The following is a 22,021-nucleotide window of genomic DNA, read 5'->3' on the forward strand; positions in this document are numbered from 1 at the left end:
ATGTAATACAGCGAGTCATTAGCCGCCGCTTTGACAGTTTTTAGTTCCCATTTTTAACACTCGTGGCGCTGCCTGACATAACAACAACAAACTATGAAAAACGCTGGGGTGTCCATCAAATCTGGAGTTCGTCGGACTGTTTCTTTTCAAAAAACATTTCCTTCGCAACTTAACTAGACGGAGCCCCGCTTCGCGGGGCTCCTATTTCTGAGCGGTTTGCCCTTCGGGCATCTGAAGCTACCTAACGAACCTAACCTACCTACCTAACATCTCGGCCAATGAAAAGTTGCTGATTCGAAAACTATTACTTCAGATTAGATAATTTTAAATATTATATTAAACATATCAAATATACAAACGTGACAATTTCACGTCAACATCAACACTTTAAGTTTAGTATCAGGGGTGTAACCGGTGTAACGACTGTACGAGTTGTCATTAAAAGTCAAATACCGTTCTAGTAAGTAGGTACAAAATAAGGATGGTATCATTTGTCAACTGTCTAACGCATTGCTAGCAATAAAAAGCTGTCACAACAAAACAACGTCGTCACTACACAAGCAGGTAGGTATCCAATTTCATAAACATTTCGGTAAATATACAGGGAGATCATAGTGTTCGTATAAAAGCTTGAGTCAAAGGAACAATTTTGTGCCGGATATGTGTTCGACATATCGACTTGCAACCCTTATCAAATCGAGACATTATGGGGCCATTTGTCTCGAAGCTTTTGCTTAAAATAAAAACTGGGTGCGGTACAGGTTTATGTATTAGGACTACCTATAACAGTTTGTTTAAGTACATTGATAATAAATAATAATATAAGTATTTATAAACTGAACTCTTCATTCAGGTACGCTTTAGGTTTTAATACTATGTAGTGAATTAACTTTTAACATTGAAAATGTTTTTTCGATCGCATCAGTATAGCCCTCCAATTTCAGCCAGAGTGAGACATCACCCTGGTCTCGTGAGTTTTAGGGCTACGTGAATGGTCTAGGTCTCAAAAGATTCGTCTTAACAAGGGTTATATTATGGTGAAAAAATATTTTGAAAAAGTCAAAAACTCTTTTCGGAAATCTCAAAAATGTAGAAAAATTACGCATTTTTTCGGTGTCTTGTCGCACTAAATCGACAATTTATCGAAAAAGAAAAGCGATATCGAAAAAATGAAAAAAAGCCCTAGGGGTATTGAGTTAGGCTACATTTTGAAAAAAACCGGACCTCTCTATCTCTTACGGCCTAGGCTGTGGCTTATCCTTTATGTAGCGAAATGTCAGGATACCGCAGGAGGCGTGCGCGGCGGCGCGGGGTACCTATACAAGTAGTATGCTTGAAGTTTGTTGATTATTGTATAGTTAAAGCTTGATATGTTACTGAAATAAATATAAATGGTTTTTTTTTTAATTTCCAAAATTTTTATTTCTTTCCAAAATTGTTTAGATGATTTAATATCTAAAGGGGCCCACTGATTAACAGTCCGCCGGACGGTATCGGCCTGTCAGTTGTTCGGAACTGTCAAAATTTTGTTCTGTCAGCCGATACCGTCCGGTGGACTGTTAATCAGTGGGCCCCTTAAGTGTGCTCGTGAGTGCAGGTAATTACTGACATTGTTTGTTATAGGTAAGTGTGATTTCAACATTTGCTTATTATTTATTTGTGTTGGTGATCAGTGATTAGTGGTGTTGGAGAGTGATTCGATTCTGTGTGAGATCTGTTTAGTGGGACTAGTGTCTAGAACAATTTAGTTTATAGGTACATACGTCGAGAAAATTCGGATAGACGTCAGACGACAAGAGGGTTCGCCTTGGAAAAGAAGGAAGGAACATTCCCGTTCGCAATTGATGGAAGTATTAAAATGTAGTAATGTTCGAAATCAAAGATAACTAACAACAATTATCTACGAATCTACGATAGCTTCTGTAATTAGGTTGTAAGTTTATTTGACTCAGCATTGTTGGTACAACACACAGGAACACTGATTTTTTTGTTGTCGGATAGGCAAGGGAAAAAAAGCGCAGTCCGAGCGCCCCTACATGTGCAAGCAATAACCACTTGACCATACTACGTCGAATCACTCCGAAAGATCGCTCAAAAAAGGACAGTCACAAATTCTTAGATTCCAATGCACTCTCAAATGCGTTAGTGGTGTGCATTGCAATTTGCGTCAACATAAAACGAGCATCGGTAATGCGCGACAACCTAAATACTATTCGCGATATATCCGGTAAAATTTGTTTCAAATCTAAAGTCATTCAACATTCAACCTTATTCAGCCAAATTCAATAACTACTCGCGTTTTTACTTTTGATATTCACACCGCCCATACCCTTATAAGTGGGTATGAAAGAAGCACTTAAAGTTACCTCCAAATACAACAACAGTCATTGATAGTTGCAACATGAAACCCCAGTGATAAGAATTCTTGCCCGACTATAACAACAAAATATTCCGTAATGTAAACAAACGGTAAGACTTGCGTTACTTTACTCTGTAAAACTCAGTATAAAAAAATCCTGCAAATTTAATATCTGTCTAATACAACTATCTTTTCTTTCATTAATGAAAGAAACCGATATTCGATTTAACCCCTGTGGCATCCTAGGGACCAGTACGTGGTCCGTAACTAATTTTGCACTCACAATAAAAATGTGAAATAGTTATTTGTACAACAAGAGAGCAAAATTTGATATTTCTTCGAGTGCTTATTTTGAGTCCCGTGCAAGCAAAAGATTCTATAATAGTTTCACGAGCGTAGCGAGTGAATCTATTATAGAATCTTGAGCGTAGTAAGGGACTCAAAAGCGCACGAGATGTAAATAACTTTGATCTCGTGTTCTACTGTGTGATGAAGAAGGATTACCTAAATTTTACAGGTTCAGGATGTCTAATATTTACGTTCTCACTTCTGAAGTGAAAATTTGTGTGTACAACACGAGATCAAAGTTATTTACATCGTTTAGTTAGTTATCGTGTGCTTTGGAGTCCCTTTCTACGCTCAATATTCTAAATTACACTATAGAATCTTTCACTTGCGCGGGACTCAAAATAAGCACTCGAAGAAATATCAAACTTTTATCTCTTGTTGTACAAATAAGTATTGTTGAAACTCAAATAATTTGTACATTTATAGTGCATGGTATATTTCTTTCCTTTTTTTGAGTATCGTATAATTTTAATTGTAAAGATTTATCAATAAATAAAAAAGTGATTTCGAATAAAAATATAACTATGTTTAAGTGTGTGTTTGTTTTTTGGTTTTTTATTATATCTATACAATCTACTATCTAAAATGATTTGTACACTTATAGTGCAACGTATATTTCTTTACTATTTTTCTTTTCGAGTATCGTATAATTTTAATTTTTAAGAATTTTTATGAAATAAAAATGTGAAAATCTGATTTTTAATCATTCATTTTCAATGTACTCGAAGGTCGTGAGAGGCACGAGATCTGTGGATTTTTTTTTATATTGTTACTTTGCCATTCATTCGTGGTACATACGGACATTATTAATTAACGTAATAAATATAAAAGCCTCGGTAGAGAGTTCCATTTTGTACTATTTGGAGTTGAAACTTTAGGTCCATGGGGTCCCAGCGCGCAAAAGCTTTTAGCAGAAATCGCGAAGCGGCTGGTTGACGTAACTGGTGACCGAAGAGCTGGCGGCTTCCTCACACAACGTATCAGCATTGCGATACAACGAGAAAATGCCGCCAGCATCCTTGGTACAATGTCTCAAGAGCCTGTTTTAGATTTAAGTTAGTTATTAATTGAGCTCGTTATTAATTTATTTTAGTATTTGTATTGTGGTACCTTTGTATGTTTAATTATGTACATAAATGGTTTCCTATTAATAATCAGTTTAATTTAGTAGTTATTACCTACTTATTATAGTACCTACCTTTTAAAATAAAAAGGCTAAAATTAAACATGTTAATTAGAGTATTTAGATCTAACTTATGTTCAATCTCTGTCAACCTTTGAATCATTATACCGTAAGACCGTAAGTTTCAAGATTTGGTGTTAAACCTCAAAGATTTTCCCGCATTACTAGCTCCCGCTGACTCATTATGATCATAAGCCCCGCCTCAAACTAAACACAAACAGCACTCCAGCCACAAAGCACACTTAACAAATGCCTCTTGAGCTCTTTCAGGAATAAAGAGGCAAGCGGAGACACTTGCAAACAAAACAAAGCGATAGTTTCAAATGAGAATTCTAATGAAGATCCCGCTTCATTCCACAGTTTATAACTAACAAAACAGTATCAGGAAATACAAACGCTTCGCAGAGACATGTTCAAACAGGAAGGAGCGGGACTGGTTCATCCGAACTATATATTTACTCTTCTGTAAATAGAAACCCAAAAACACCCGAACATACTTGCGCGTCGTGTTCACGAAGTTTTAGTCAAATTTTCCCAAGGTTTATGTAGTTTATTTTGTTGTCCAGTTTTCCATTTAGATTGAAAAGTTTCGTTAAGTTTTAATTTTAGTAGAACGGTCTTTCTGTTGTTTTTCGGCCAACGAAGAATATAATTATTTGCAATTTTTACGTCCATACCAGACTAATTATTTTTCACCCATATTCATGCTTAATTTCCTTATACATTTAAATAGATATGTCGTAGGCCGATCGTACGATCAGGCAGATCGTAAATGTCCCTGTGTAATGTTTTGACGATAGTCACATCAAACCAATATATAGGTAGGATAGGTTCGTTAGGTTGCTTCAGATGCCCGAAGGGCAAACTGCCCAGAAATAGGAGCCCCGCGTAGCGGGGCTCCGTCGACTCAAGGAACGAGTCAAAGATTTTCACGTTTCACGATATGCCTAGGAATTTCACGATATGCCTGATCTTACGATCGGCCGCCGACAGATACAAGACTTTCACATTAGTACAAGTGCTCATGTACTTAACTTATTTATTTTGGTAACCCGTAAATATGCCCAGAAAATGATTGTGCTCCGTAATTTATAATTCATAATCATATTAATCATTTGTTTGCACATACCTAAAAAGGATTTTACATTAAAGATGTCCTAATTTCTAGCTGTTTTTTTGACAGCATGCAAATGAATCCTTATCATTACACTTGGCTAAAAACTACATTCTAATTCATTAAATTAAATTAAAATAAAACGCAAGCCAAGCTGGCCAAGCAAGCAGCACACGTTTCTTGACATTAGGTATTCATCTCTCGAATTATATCGAATTATAATTTAAGTTCGTCGTGCATTTTAAACTGTGCATCCACAAAGTAGATTAGAAGAGATACATACATCAAATTTTCTGATGCCTGATGAAATTATCTTTTCTTTTCTAGTGGTTTCTCGGTGGTCGCGCCAGAGGTGGCGGTGCCGGGAAAGACCACAGCGATCCTCGTCACGCTGCACGGACGCGCCGGAGACCAGCTTGACCCCCTCAACGTCACCGTGAGGCTGGAAACTCAGGACGACGACAATGAGGTTAAGCTTCTGACATCGGCCAGCCAAATGATAACCGGTTAGTAATTTTATTTACTTATACTGCGTCAAAAACAAGCACAAAATGTGCCTGAATTATTTATTTAATCGTATTACGGAATGGAACTGTTAAATTTACCTGATAGTAACTGGACACTGGGGAAATTAATTCGTTACCCTTTTACTACATTTTAGCTTGTAAGTAAAAAAATACTAAAATAGGTCCGAAGCACAAAGTTTATCTGCAATCGTCAGACATTGCGGTTAATATATTGACAAACGGACCAAGAGTCTCAGGATCAGGATCAGGAGTCAGTGAGTCGGATTGCTGTTGACAAGCGTGCCAATCGATTAATCTTAGGCTAGCCAGTATTATTATGATCTTCTACTACGTATAGCTGATATGGATCTTTAGGGTGAATTATACTAACATGCGTTGTGAGTTAGCTGAAGTTTCTGGCGTAGGTATATGTTTCCGTTGACGACGTGCCAAAATCTTAATGGATTGCGAGATATACGATTATGTCTGCTATTTGTATCACATGGAAAATGTTCATATGATTGACTGGAAAAGCTGATTTATATCTCTCGTATTTCCTCTCTTTTCGATCTTACACAACATAGAGGTTTATAAACTAACTTTCATTCCATGGTAAAATAAAAAAATTCTTATTTTACGTAATTGCAAAAATGTACTTACAAGCATTTCTAGTTTTCATAAAAAGAAAACCTATTTTAACCTATTAGGCAGCCAAACATATGTATGTACCTGTAATGCACGCATGGTTGTATTCATGCCAGCTGTTTCACATTTTCACATACTATTCATGTAGCTTACACGGGTTAATCTGCACTTGTTAAAGCAGTAAATTTAGCCACGGATGTAGACAATGTGCCCGCGTATATGGGCCGAATGCAAAGCAGTGGGAACAAATAGCAGAAACTAATCGCAAACCTGGCCAGCATTGGTAGTTAGTTTAGATTATATTCTGGTTCTGGACACAGCAATTTACTTCACTACGCTGCACTATATTGAAGATATCAACGATTAAAATATTGTCAAGTAGATTTTTGGACTTATTCGCTGCAAAAGCGACGAATTTTATTGCTGGTTTAATACATTTTATGTCTGTATCTCACAGGGAGTTTTGAGTTAATAAATAGACCGTTATTTAACTTCTGTCAAAGTGTAAAAGGAAAAACCATTGATATATTTACTTATTTTTTACAAAAATATATTCTATAAAGTGTAAGTAACTTGACTTCTAGACATCATGAACGTAAATTTTTCTTATATGACACGCCATAAAAACTTACAAAGGAGAAACTTCTAAGTGTAGGGAAGGATTCTGAATAAATATCAATTTAGTGCATTCCATGCCATAAAGACGATTCGCATCGCCCCGCCTGTCACGGTAAAGTTCTACCATTACAGTATTCAAATGTTGAAATAGTACAACATAACGTACTAAACTTTGCAAAAAAGGGTAAAGTGGTGGCTTAGATTGTTCGTTCTTACTTAAGGTAAGAGTATTTGTCTTGCGTATTTTTATACGCCTTAATAAAAATTATAAAAATGAAACATGATTTTTAAATATCTGAGCGGTTCAATATAATTGCAGCGTAATTGGATGCCGATGAATATCGTTCCAATAATTTAGCATTAATGAGATTCTTATTAAGGAAAACAGATAAATGTAAATGGAATGACATCGATCGTTAACAACAAAATTAACTCTTTAATATATGTCAGGATAAAAGTCTATGTAGCCACTATATCATTTTTTATTCGGTCAGTAGGTATGAAACGAGGTAAGATCAAAATGTTAACAATTCTTTAATACTTACCGATGGATGTAGCCCGTGTTACACTTACAGCGGATTACGAGGGTTTAAAATCAATATAGGTATTCCTAAATTTTATTAAATTCCAATAATGCTATTTTTTTTGCACACGCCCAGATTTTTGCCTAATTTTTTATTGAGTAAAACCATGTACCAAGTTTTGTTTTTTAATTTTAGATTTATAGCCGCCTCACAGATTTAGTGTAATAGCGAGGAACCGGAGAGAGATGGACTTTTGATAAGTTTCTGGGAACGATCTCCAAACATTTATCCTCGTCGCGTCGAGACAGCGTTTGTGCTTCTTCTGCAATGCAGTATATCCTGTTATTCAGTTCCCACAAACGGAAAATTAAATTCCGTTACACGTACCTCCTCGTTAATTTCACTACTTTATTGAAAACATGCGAAACATTACTTACACATTTTTATTTTAGTTATATATATATATTAAATATTAGTCTTGTCTTAATATCGTTGGATTTATCTTTGTACGCTATGTTGTTTGAAGTTTGGTAAGGACGACTTGTACTATCAGAAAAACTTATAATAATTGTATTAAATGTTTATGTGATATCTCTTATTAAAAACTATATACGTAACCTTACATTTATCAGTAGATAATTAAATATACAATCATATCTGATTTCTAGTACCTATACAACTAGAGTTGTGGCTATTTGTTAAGTAAGAAATACATATTTTTATTTTCACTAAAATAATTATTTAATAGGTCAACGAAATTGAAATCTATAATCCATACCTACGATTACTGAAATCAATAGATATCAATGAACTTTGAATCACATCAATCTGATTAGTGATTGATTAGCAACCAGTGAAGAGAAGCGAGCGTCCGGTGTAAATATCTCAAAGCACTTCAACCCGATCTCTTGCTCTTAATGAATCAGTAAATCACGATCTCCGATAACTAGTGAACCAGACCGTGTTTTCGCATTCATAATCCATCGTTAACGATTCTAAAGCTTCGGTGAACTAGTGTAACTGGAAACTCCAGATTCATTATAGTTAGAGTCACTGACAGTGTCAACACTGACATATATATCTGTTACGGGTAATGTTAGAAGGTTGATTAAACTTAAGTTTACCCGGGTATAACTAGTATTACCCAAGCCTTTTGGGTAAAGTCCGAAAATGGGCTTGGTTAATACTAGGTATACCCAGGTAAACTTAAGTTTACTAAAATTAAGTATACCCATGTACGGGTAATGTCAGAATATTAAGTAAACTTAGGTTTACCCGGGGTTACTTAGTATTACCCTAGCCTTTTGGGTAAAGCCCGAAAATTAAATCAACTTTTACACCATTACCCAGCCAGTGTTGGGTAGACCTAGGTGTGTACGGGTAAACCGGATACAGATTAATGATGTTTAATTTTTCGGACTTCCAAAAGGCTTGGGTAATACTAGTTATACCCGTGTAAACTCTTAATCAACCTTCTAACATTTCCCGTACCTAACATTATGCTAACGTCTACACGTAATAAATACATCTCGCTCGCACTAATATGTCTAATATGTATAACGTATTTGTAACACCTACTCTTTTTTGATTTTTTAAATGCTTTGTTTCCGCTACCCAAGGTTGTCTGGAAGAGATCGCTCTTTAACGATAAGACCGCCCGTTGTCTGCCTCTAAATATCTTTAATCGATTGCTTTCCTTAAGCTGTATCTTTTACTGAAGTGTGCAAATAAAGAGTATTTCTATCTATTTATCTATGTCAGTACGAGCGAGATACAGTAAGTAAGTCACGTTCACGCTAGCGTTTATTTCTGTGCCAAACTGGTGGTAGTCTCACTTATACTGGTACATATCTGTGTGTTGCTGTTGGCCTCGACTGCCGTACGTACGTACGATTATACGGTAAGCGATTGAAACAACACCCGAGACTGCTAAGCTGTTCCGATATCGTTAAACGGGATCTGTATTTGCTAACGGAATGTTTATTTTGGCAACGTAGGCTAATTAACGCTGTATCTCGTTAATTGATGTTTATATTTGGAAATGAGAAATGTTGGCTGTTTTATTGAACGTTGTTGTCTAATTTAAATCAATGATTGTTAGTAATTAATATTTAACTTTTTGAGAATCAACATAGACGTATGTGATATATAATATCCCCTGGAAATTGATAGGATTGAAATGATCGTACCTTATTGTATTTTCATTTTGTTAAACAGTTATTGGAGCTTCTTTAGACCATGTATCTAATTCCTTGATTATCTTGAAAGGCTTTTGGCTTTAGCTAATCCCAACATAGATCCTTATGAGAGACGGCACACCGCTTGCGTTATGTGTGCGCGTGCGGTAAAATGTTTAAGCCGCGCGGCTTAAACATTTTACCGCACGCGCACGTGCACGTCTAGTCACACGCAGCCGGTGTGCTCTGGCCTTAAATTTTAATGTTAAAATGTAACACTTTTATATTAATTTTATTATCCGTAAGAATGAAAATACTTGCTAATGTTTATTTAATCATGAAACAACTTTCACATACCATACGTATAGTTAATAAGATAAGATAAGATACTTTTTGTAACGAAGTGAAATAGGAAGAGACGTTTGTACATTTCCGTGAAAATAGGATGGAAAATAATTATGCACTACATCTGTAATTCTATATAGGTCTTATCCAAATCTCTGTCCCGGCACCTTCCTGCCCGCCATTTCAATATTCAGCATCAGGTGTTAACGAGTCAAAGCGATTGCTAATTCCGTCTCAAAGAAATCGGATTTGCTGCAGCGACTAACGAACCGGTGTCAGCTGCGCGCCGTCTGATGAAACGGAAAAATTAGATCTTGCCAGGCCTTCCTGCTAGTGGGATGGATATTTAAAAGGGATCGGTAGTGTCACTTATACAGTCTTATATACTTGTTAAATATTTTCTGAGTAGTTAGAACTCAATTATTTTTTAAACAGCAGCTTAATGATAATATGACGAACAATACATTATGACTTAAAACTTTATGGGAAACAAAGGGACCCCGATAAATAAGCATCTATAGTAGCCCAGGTCAAAGTGATTACGAGTATACTTAAGAGAGCTAAGAGAGATTTTAAGCTCGTACCAATTGCTAAATCCAATACTTCAAAACACAAACTCAGAAAATATATTTGTTAATCCAACAAAGGAAGTATCCAAATCTCCTTGCAAAGGACTTCTCGCGAACAAAATATTGTTGGTACTCGTATAATAATATCGCTGCTTTGTGCTTATGGAAATTTCACGTCGCTCGCCACCGAAATAGGAATACTAAGTAGTCAATTTAGAAATTCTTTGTCTCTTTTAAAAAGTGTTTTTGTCACCATCGAGGTTATTTAGATCGACAAAATATTTTTGTGTTGTAGATACACGTCATGATATCGTCAAGAAACTAGGTATTATTTTAAGCTAATTATACGGTTTAATTCACTTATTTTTAGTCACTCGCGCGACAAGTTTCGGAGACTAACTGTGCATGAGTGGGCGTCACGTAAATGCTGTGCATGTCGCGCGAGTGACTAAAAATAGCTTAAAGTTAGTACCTATGTCTCACGATAATTCGATCAGCCGGGCGTATTATGGATGGATTTATCCACCTTTATCCACGTGATAAAATAACTGTCACTTTTTAACACCGTGGGATAGAAAGTGACGGACACCGTTTTATCACGCTATCATGTAGACAAGAACGACCATCATATCCGTACAGGTATTCTTTTATCAAAAAACTTTTTAATCTTTAAGATGAAAGTTAAGTTTAAAATGTAGACTATTTCTTTTTTCTTTTTTTTTTCTGTTTGTTTCTTTGTGTGTATGTAAAAATACACACATCTAAAACGAAAAGTCAAGCATCAGAACAAATCCCACGCCTAGCTTCTGGTTGGGAACATACATATAAGTAAATACTCGCATTTCTTTGCTGAACTTGCATCGGACTTGTAAATCGAACATGGTAAATAAAATCTCCTGCAAAAGGTTCCAATTTTCCGGCGCACAGACAGATTTGCCCAGCATTCGTAGACTTGGCAAGCATCAAAGACTAGTGAGTAATATTTTTCATTTTCAAGAAATGGTGGTATTCCTGTGTAATACATCCACTCCAATCCAAGTCAATACATTTTATTCAGGAATAATGTCGTACGTATTTACTAGTTAAAGAGGGCTGCAAATGTGCATATCCAGTTTATGAATGAATTCCATTAATGAAAGGTTAAACGGTTAAAGTTTGGATATGCTATTATGCATAATTATAGTTATATAAGGAACCGTCCATTAAAAAAGTAGCAGTGAATTATATGGTCTATTTTTTTGCTAATTATGAAGCAGTATATTTTTTTTGTATTTTCGTTAATTATACTATAAAGTAAAAATATAAAATAAAATAATATCGATAAATATGAAATTGTTTGAGTTTTCTAATTTTTATTGCAATGTACTTTGTAACTTTTTGAACAGTACAATTTGATAATATTTGTTGACCGTTTTCTACAACGCCACAAATGAAGTTCCAGTTTCATAACTTTTTTTATGCTTTTAAGAACATCATCTAACGAATAAGCTATTCCAATAAACTGGTATTTATCTTGGGTAGTTAGGAAGTCTCTCCAATCTAACCTCTGACAGAGGTTTTTCTATGAAAGACAAATCTCTGTAAAAATGGCAAATATACAAAAGTAGAAATTCCATGAAACTACCACAAAGTGAAGTCAAATAAAAAAAGTTTTATATAGAATGATAATGTATTAATTCGCTTAACAAACTTTTAGAAAAAACGATGTGTATGAGAAATACCTTATAATTTCCTTCAAAAGACATTGTTCAAAAAGTGTCATGAGAGATGTAATATAAAACGCGAAAACTCGAATTCACCCTTTCGTATTAAATACGAGTGAGAGTTTTAATTGTAAAGAATAGTATCTACAGATCACTATAGAAATGAACTGCTTACAAATTATTACAAAATAAAATGTGCTGCTACTTTTTTTCCGGACCACTCCTTAATAAAGATTAACATAATATATGTACAAGGAAACAATTATAAACAAACTACTTGCACAAATAACTTATACTTACTACAAATAATGACGTGAAGTGTTGAGTGAGATGAAAACCAATAATACAAAAGTACCTACATAGAATGGTGTGACGCTGACGATTGTATGCGAGTTCGACTAGAACTTGTCAAGTTTAGTTTATGTTGTTTAAGAGTCGGAAACGTTCTAACTTTTTTTATTAGATGCTATATAGCTGAGTAAGAAAGGCAACAATAGTAAAAGGAAATCGTAATAGAAAATTCATGAATACCGAGAAGCAAAATATATCTTCAAGATGAGATTATTAGGACTTACTTATAAAATTAAAGTGAAGAAGAAATCCTTGTTTATATTATATTATGTTCACTGAAAGGCGAGTGAATATTTCTTAGTGTTTCAGAGGGAATTTATAAGAGTTTAAATAAAGATGCTTTATGGTTACTTACTCTCTTGAGAAAGCATTGCTAGGTAGGTAGGTACAGTATTTTCAAATTTATTTTGATGGTTTTTAATTTTTAGTTGTTTAGCTTGCCAATGTAACGCATCTTTCGCTGTAGCCAAACCTTAAAAAATAAAACGAAGATGAGGGTACCTACTTCAACTATGCAGTCAATGCCAAAGAAATATGTATATATGTCACCGTAAAATTGTAAAAATCGTTAGATTATAATCTACCTAGCGAGATTGTAAACTGTCGAAAGATTGTGTACCGTAACTTAGTGATTATAATTTTACGGATTGTTTTTCGGTAGATTATAATCTATCGATGACAAACCGTAAAATTGTGAACCGGCACACGACGAAACGCACCTCGTGCGCTGATTGGTCGGTCTTACGGTAGGCCGTTCTGTGTCCATAGAGTTAAGAATCAAACACGGGTGTCAGTCATATAAATCAAATACGCTTCAAATATTGTGATATCAAGTATGTATTTATTATTAAGTAGAGAATCAATAATTCTGACATTATGTAAGAAAAAATAGTAACAAAATAATAAAATCAGAAACGTCACTTTCTCGTGAAAGAAAAAAAATATACAATAATAATAAGAGAGTCGGTCAGGGTCTCCGTCTCCGGCGTGGACCTCAAGGGGACCCAGGACCAGGACTCTCAGCTCTGGCTTGCCTTCATTGGCCGACCAGAGGGGAGTCGTCAGAGCTATATGCTCCAGGGGTGGAAGTGTTAAAGGTCATAACGCCCAGAGTAACTTCGGAAAAGCGCAGCCCACCTCACGACACCCCTGAGCCACTCACGCCGGTGTTGCGCCTGGCCGTCTTTACGATGGCGCATCAGGTCCATCTAACGAGTGGCGAGTCATCGCCTGCCTCGATAACTTGTGCAAGCAATGTTATGGCAGGTGTCCGGGCTCCTTTGCAATAGCCCAGTCTTTTTTCCACCCAAACTTAAACCATAGGCCAGTACTCTGTCCATATTCTCTACAATAGCTTCAAATGCCTGCTGAAACCGGTTCACGGGTATCTATTGATGTTCCCGTTAATGGGTTCCAGCAGGCGTTCTATATGACATCAAATATCTCCAAATGGCCTCTATATACGTGTTGGATCTATATCCCCACGGACACCTTATAAATGACCGGGCTCGAGAAAGACCCGAGAGTATTAAAACCGAGATACAAATAATAATTTCAGTGAATGGTCTAATAGCGAAGAATCTCGACGAAAATCTGGAGAGACCCTCACTAGGTCGTTGGATCAAGGGTCAGATGCAGAAGGCGGTGATCTTGGACACGGCGGGGATAGTCCGCCGGTTCCTCTCTCTGCAGCCCTGACCACCGGCAGCTTGGGCCTTGCCCCGCTGCTAGCGGCATCCTAGGTTAGGTTTTTTATAATGTGTTTATATGTATTTTTTATTGTTTTGTAAGTGTTTTTATATTTTACTTTTACTTATATTCATATTATAAATCACCTAGCCTAAGAAAGATGATGAATAAAAGTCCCACTCACGACGTTCAACCAATTCACAATATGACGGTTTCACTTCGATAGATTATAATCTACCGAAAAATAAAGCGTTAAATTGTAAGCAGTATGTTAAGGTACACAATATTTCGACAGTTTACAATCTCCCTAGTTAGATTATAAACTAACGCTTTTTACAATTTAACGGTGACATATATATTTTTTCCTTATTACAAAGAAGTGAAATGCAAAAGTGTTAATGTCGATGGTATAAAATACTCGTATATATAGGTATTATACAATTGGTAGATAACATTTTATTTAGGACATATTAACGCTTAAAGTAGCCTGTAAGTATGTGCCTATGTAGGCATATCTAAATACATGACTTGCTCAGAAAGCAGATCACGTTCAATCTGTATACCATTTCAGCTTTAATATTTTATACGTTTTATAAAAGTAAAGTAACGAAAAGGTTTTTCAAAAATGTCTACAATAAAAAGGTACCTAATATATAATAAGACTCATTTAATAAAACCATAAACATAATTAATAACAAACTTACAATAAAAATTAACCTAAAATTAAAACTACCTACAAAACTAAAACTAATACCTAAAAAAATAAATAAAACATAATGTGGGTGACCTAGCCCAATATGTATATATTAGGCTAGATCACCCAGGTCCGAACCCTGTGGAAGGGTTCCCATAAGGCTGGCTGCGTTCCCCCTTTGGATGGCTATGCCGATCCGCTGGGCGAGGAACGAGCCAGCCCTACGGTCCCCGGTGACCTCGAATATTTTTTTTGATATTTGCCGAACTAGTTTATGGGCCCCTGGGCACCACGGTCCCAGAGTTTCGACTGCAAATGCCGCAAATATATGCCGGTCAGTGAGAGCTATATATTTGCGGCATTTTGCCCCCTCAGCAGCTGCAGCCGCCGCGCCCGCTCTCAATGATGTTGAACCGAGGTGGGACGGTGCCAGGGTGTCCACACACGTTGCGTCCCAAATAAGGGCCCGTCCCACACTCCAGGGCACAAGGGTCATTCCGTCGGGCCTCTTGCCATCGTCACGCGCGAGGCCAAGTGGCTCTAGGATGGCTGGAACGTTGGCGCTGACGAAGGCCCGACGGAGGATGTCATTGAGGCAGGCATGACGTGACAGGCGGCCGGCACTCTTAGGACATGATAGACCGTGGTGTCCAAGGCTGTCCACAAAAGTTCCGCAGGGGCAGCGATGGGGTGAGACAATGTGGGATCCCAGGCGAAGACCGACAGCCAGCCTGAGGGTATTATTGTCGAGCAATGTACCAAAGTTGGAGGAGGGGAGAGCATGCAACCAGGAGCCGGATTCTCTTTCCGAAACAGCCAGAATGCGTGCTTTTTCCTGGCTGGTGGGGCAAGAGTTTAGGATGTGGGAATGTACTTGTGTGCAGATAGGTTGATCCCAGATTCTCTGAACTGATTTATCTATGGGTAGATCTCTTCCAGGGCAGGCCATCTTCCAGGCGTCTTCTGCCTCAGACAAGTACGCTACCTCGAAACCACCATATATAATTAAATCAAATGTAATTAATATTCATTTAACTTATGTAACGCCCGTGATATAACGACAAGAATTAATAACAGAGATGTACCATGATAATTATTAATTCATCCCGAACTCTGAATTTTAAATTATTTCTGAATTCACACGTAGTAGAGTTAAGTACACTCTCGGCTATTGAGTTGCGTTTTCCGAGCCTTTCTTTTTGCGCAATAAAAACTCTTAAACCCTCCCTTTGGTTCACTGGCAAGCGGTCTGCTCGTTCAGTCTGTAGTTTTTTTTTCTCGATTGAAGTACTGTCTTGAAACGCCTAATGGTTTTCTTATGCCAGTTCTGGTTCTTGCTCGTAGCTGTTCATATTATAATTGAGGTGAGATGATCATTTTGGTTTTGATTTTAAATTTCTTATTGTCATTTGGTAAAAGGTAAATAAGGTTTTGGTGGTTCAAAATTTGAACTAGAATGACACAATTGTTATATTATTATATTGAATTAATTTGAATATAGAGTTCACATAACACATTACATTATCTTTGGTACCTATGTCACGTTCTTCAATATAAAGCCCTTACACGAGTTATACGTAACCGTTCAATCATTTGAACCCGCTTTCGTTTTCTAGGGTTTTATCTAACATTTCAGTTATTTATAGCCATTACGTTTGCATGTTTACGATTTTTGTTTCATCAAACTTCTTTATTTCCAATTTTGATCTCATCAAATGAGTTACCTATTTTATAGAGGTAAAAAGAACTTTCTTTTTAATTGACAATCAATATTACTTAGGTATTTATTGATAACGGTACGTCAAGAACGGGGTTAGTAGAATGTCTTCAAATAGTCATTAGGTAAGCAATGCCCTCCGCGAAAGTTTAAATTGAATTCAAAACTGAGTTTCGAATACTTTTCTAATTATTTCGAGGACAAAACAGATTCACGTGCCGTCAGAGTAGCTGAGACAAATTGGCGAGGAAGTTTGGGGAGTACTTAGGATAATGGAATAAGTTGTAAGTGTTGCAAGATTTAGCATTATATTTTCAATCACAATAATAATCGTGATATAAGTAGTGCGTCGGTTCCTCACTCTGCGGCCCTGACTACAGCTTAGGCCCTGCCACCAGTATACACCGATTTATAACGTGTAGTCCAACTTAACCAAAAAAAAAAAACAATGAATGGATTTCGGGTACAAGTGACGACGCAATATACTTAAGCAGGTTTAACCATGTTTGTTAAGGGGCGGAGCATCGCCGGCGAGCAAATATTAGTTAGTGATATTTTATTTTTATTACTGAAGATATTTTGTGTGTTTATTTATTTATATTTAGATTCGGCACGTTTCGCTGCAGTCCGGTTTCTTTTTACTTTTTTCTTTGTCGGGACATGATACCAATTATACTATTGCTCAAGTTAGTAACATTAGATGAACCCTAGATGAAGCCTAGGTACTTTAACCATATAATCATTTACAATATAGACTGTTACAAAATTCTAACGTATTTTAGTTCCAAACTCAGTTAGGTGCAATTATCATAAAGTGAGCGAGGAATATTTTTCTCTGCTGTGCAATGTGGATTTATTCTTCTATTTGGCACAGTTAATATGTTAATTTAATCTTGGCACTTACTGTTGGCAATTCTAGCATTTGAATTATGATTTAAAACCGCAAAAGTATAGTTTTAAAATCATTATTTTTTTCCATTATTCGATAATTTCAAAAAGCATTATTTGTTCTTTGAGACCATAAGTACCTAATATAAATTAACGTAAGCAGATACCTAAGTCTTAAGGAATTAGATTGTATAATTATTACCTATATGTATTGTAATAAAACGTTTTACAGCACATATGGCCCTTTAAATTTTCGACATAGTCATGTCATGTGCTAATTATCGCACGAGTGCGGTAAAGTAGCGCCATGGGTATATAAAATACACAATTTTAAAAATCATAGTACCTATTTGTAGGTATTTAATAAATTTTGAACTTTGAATTGATTATGGAGGGTTAGCCGTCTTGGAACACATGCCCCATAGATTATTTGTATCAAAAAAATTTTCGTCAACTTTTTCCTAATCAGAACACGATACCGAATAATGTCCTTAAACGGATCTCCACTATTTTTGTTACACCTTGTAGGCGAACATCTCTTAATATTCACTGATAACCTGTTTTTTTTAACTGCTTAGTCTAACCAGGTCATATTTCTTGTACTATATAAGCCTTCAAGATTAAAGCGCAGTGGAGCGCGTTGCTACTCTAATCGAATCACCCATGCAGTGCGAAATTAACCCAGCTTCCTTTGTGTTCCATGGATATCAGAACACTTAGATTTTCACGTAACGCGCCGTTTCAGAAGTGAATAGTGTACAGATAGAGTCATACATAGGTAAACAGGTGAAGTGTTCAAAATGATTTACAAACTTACTCTCTTAAAAATAAAGCATTTTGAACATCCCGCGCGCTTACTCCTGCATCTGACTCTCCCAATCAATCTCCCGAAAAACGAGAAATATATGTGAATATAAATTAATTAACTGCAGTTATGTTCATAAATTTAAAATAACGGTGGAAAAACCACAACCCCGCTATGGATTTTTTCGTATAGAACCCTTTTTGATTTTTAATGTATTTCTTATTTAATCACTTGCTATTTTTCTCAGAACTAATCACTATGTTCTTATACAATGACATGGCAGTTCAAGAGTCAATTACTTGCACAGAAATTATAAAATAACTTTAAGTTACCTCTAGAAAACATACTAATATATTATACTTACCTTAGAGAAAGCGAACTCGGCCGAAATGATAATTATTTGAAAAAAAAAAAGAAAAAAAATTTCAAAATAAAGGTACGTTCAACAATACGCAGAGCTTGTAAAAAAATAAGATTAAGATAAGGTTTGCCTAAGATAGATAATATATTAGAGGTAGTTATATACCCGACAGCAAAATCTGCGTTTTATTAGTTAGCAAATAGTGTCTAATAATACAATTTCGAATAGTAATTCCACAATCCCGAGAGCAAACAGGAAGATAATATCCCCGTTTCGTGGAGCAGGAATAGGTATCATTCAAGCTCCGGTGATTTTGAGAAAGCGGGTGGAATTGGTTCATCTTGCCCCAAACATTGAATACCTACAGCAATCTCACTTAAATTAATTTATAAATTCACAGCATTTCGCGACTTGCTTTTAGAATCTGTTTTGTTTGTGCATTGTGATGTCTTTTACTTTTAAGGATTATGGAGCCCCATTCAGAGTTTAATTTCTTTTTTAAAAAGATTAGGGATATAATCATAGTGCAAATCTCTCTCCTTTAAATAGTCTAATTTACGCGTTGGATTGAATATGTTAATGTTTACATACTACAAATACGTATTCTATACAAAACATGAACTCGGGTAAGAATTAAAGTACTTAAATACAAGGCTTATTCGACAAGAACAATAATGTAGTTATATTTGCAGTTACATTCAGTCAACTCGTATTTATTTCTATAATTGCGACATAAAACAGGTACTTTACTTATATAAATTAATTGAACCAACCTTTCTTAGCTGTTTTCTACTCCAAGATTCAGGTAATTTCCGTCCTAATGACTGGCTTCCGCGGTAATACTTTTGTCACTGCGACGCTGCGTTTAATTTAGTAAGGATTTAGTTTGATTTTAATAACAATTGGGGTTTGTGGAGTTTAGGGCCTGCTATTAGCTTTACGACCTGCATAACGTATATAGGGTAGGTAACTTAGTAAAGAAATGGCCTTAGAAAATACGTACCAATTTTCATTAAATGTTTAATTATATTGAAGGTAAATTGTAAAGTTTTTACTGGCGGTAAGTACAGACAGTAATACTATAAGTTTAGTACCCCTGCATACATATTGCATACATATTTTGTATATGCTAATAGTTTTTCCGACATATAATAATTTATTGAACTTATTCGCGCTGTGCTACGCTCGTAGCGTTACTTCGTAGCACGTAGATTCATGTTTTCTTTGTGCATCAACTATTTATTTGTTGGATTCTTCATTAATTTAGTGAAATATAAATAATAAGTACCTTGTTAAATGATAACATGAATCGAATATTCCTACGAAGATTTAAAACGAATTAATAATATATCTAGCAGTCACTATTATTTTCGAATTAATTTGTTATACATAATGCGCTTCTGATAGCAATCGTACTTACCTAAACTTTTCCACAAACATAAAATGAAAAGTAAACTTTAATGCCACTGAAATATGGAGGACATTGCATTTAAGCAGCGAATGCGGCTAGTCGATAATAAAACCACTTGGTGCATCTCCAAATGGAAAAGATGTTAAAAATGTCTGCTCGATCTCGTAGCACTTAACTTAACTAGATGCCATTAGAGGTAGACTTATTATATTGTGGAAAGGAATACGAGTTTTTTGCCTTTGCTTTTTTAACCCAGAAGAATGTTGTCTTTGAATATTTACTTGCATCTCATACAAACATTGCCGGAACATATAATTTTCATTCCAACATCAAACACGAAAATAAATAACAATAAAAACACATTTAAAGCCGACCACTGACTAACAGGCCGCCGGACGATATCGGCCTGTCAGTTAGAACAAAAATTTGACAGCTCCGAATAACTGACAGGCCGATATCATCCGGCGGACTGGTAATCAGTGGGCCCCTTAACTGATTTGCAAGACCGAAGTGATCCCATAAGTGTACCGCGACCAAAGTTTTGTGCGGTACACTAAAACAATAACTACTTACTTACCTCGAAATTAGTTAACAAGCGGGATTCAGACTAAAATTGCAAAAAATGTTAGGTATCTTGAATTAATTGACAGAAAGAGATTTTGCTAGAAAAAGCTTGGTGTGCTCAACAGATCGAGACAGTATGTATTACACACCGGCCCGCCGGCTACAGCTTTACAAGGCGCGGGTACGCTCACGTATGGAATACCTACTGTTGTCAGGAGTACCCTAGTACCAGCTTCTCCTTCTGGACCGCATCCAATGGAGATCGTCTTGAATTGTCATCGCTTGCCAGCATATTTCAGCATATGCCATCGCTCTATGCGACAATATTTCCATGTTCACCTGATGGTTGGCAATCCACAACTGTGCGTTTCTCTAGAAACATCTTAACTCACAGAGCTAAACTTTGGAATTAACTGTCGCCCGTGGCATTTCTGGACCGATACGACCATTAAACCTTCATGAATGTTATTTCTTATTTGGTTATTTTTGACAACTAGGTACGTGTGGTATTCTCGCAATCATCAAAACAATAGGATTCTCCTATCCGTTGAGTAATCAGTAACTAATATTAGATATAATATCAGAAACTAACACGCATGAAATATCAGTCAATGGAAAGAAACACTTTAGAGCTTTCTGCGTTGAACTTTGTCTCTTGAAAAATCTAGAAAAGCGATGCACTATGCACATTTGGGCGCGACATGCATTCGTGGTCTCGGAGGAAGCCAAGTGAGTGATGAGTTAACAAAAATAGAGTATGTAAAAATATGTCGATAAATAAAAGACAAATGGCATTTATGTATTTTTTCGTGTAAATAAGGTGCGACACCCTCCAATATGCCGGATCCAAAACGCACAAGCTATTTTTTTCAGCAAATTTAATTGTTTCAGGTTACGGTATCATCCCGCTGAAGATACCATTATCCCCAGCTACTCACTGCACCCTCCACACCACCGTGGGCTGCGTGGGGAACGACGAGTGCACCGCGAAGAGCCACAGCGTCATTCGGCTCCTGGGCCCCGTCAGGGATGTCATCGTGAGGCCCGCTAGGCACCACTACAGGCCTGGGGAGACAAGTGAGTTTTTAATCTTTACCAAAGATTTATTGATGGAAGAAGTGATAGTTGTAAAGTTTAAAAAAATGTACCGCCGAGCAGCTGCACGGTACGGTGCCATATGTTTTGTGGATAGCAACCACAATGTCAACTTTTGTCAACCAGAGTTCACTCAGAGTCAACTAGTTGTCAATTTTGAAGCACGAATTTATCTGAAACTTTAAAACTCTTCTACAATCAATAATTTTATGAATGAGGATGCATACTATACAGTACAGGCCTCATCACATTTTAGCATTACTCTTACATGTTTATAATTCTTGACCACTTTCAAGTGCAGGAAGAACAAAGTCTACAAAATTTTGCCTTTTGCCAACAAATCCTCATTTATCTA

At 36.2% G+C, this 22,021-nt stretch overlaps 1 protein-coding gene and 1 long non-coding RNA gene across 2 annotated transcripts in view; both read left to right on the forward strand.

Moving 5' to 3' along the window:
* LOC134803405 (uncharacterized) overlaps positions 1-22,021 on the forward strand; it is a 351,777-nt gene that overhangs the window by 159,952 nt on the left and 169,804 nt on the right. The gene's annotated exons all lie outside the window — the stretch shown is intronic.
* LOC134803395 (C3 and PZP-like alpha-2-macroglobulin domain-containing protein 8) overlaps positions 1-22,021 on the forward strand; it is a 136,639-nt gene that overhangs the window by 10,616 nt on the left and 104,002 nt on the right. The window contains exons 2-3 of the mRNA XM_063776217.1: positions 5,332-5,510; positions 21,463-21,648. Of these exons, the coding sequence (XP_063632287.1) occupies positions 5,332-5,510; positions 21,463-21,648 (365 nt within the window). The remainder of the gene's footprint in view (positions 1-5,331; positions 5,511-21,462; positions 21,649-22,021) is intronic.

Source organism: Cydia splendana, chromosome 2 (assembly GCF_910591565.1).
Source record: "Cydia splendana chromosome 2, ilCydSple1.2, whole genome shotgun sequence".
Lineage (NCBI taxonomy): Eukaryota > Metazoa > Arthropoda > Insecta > Lepidoptera > Tortricidae > Cydia > Cydia splendana.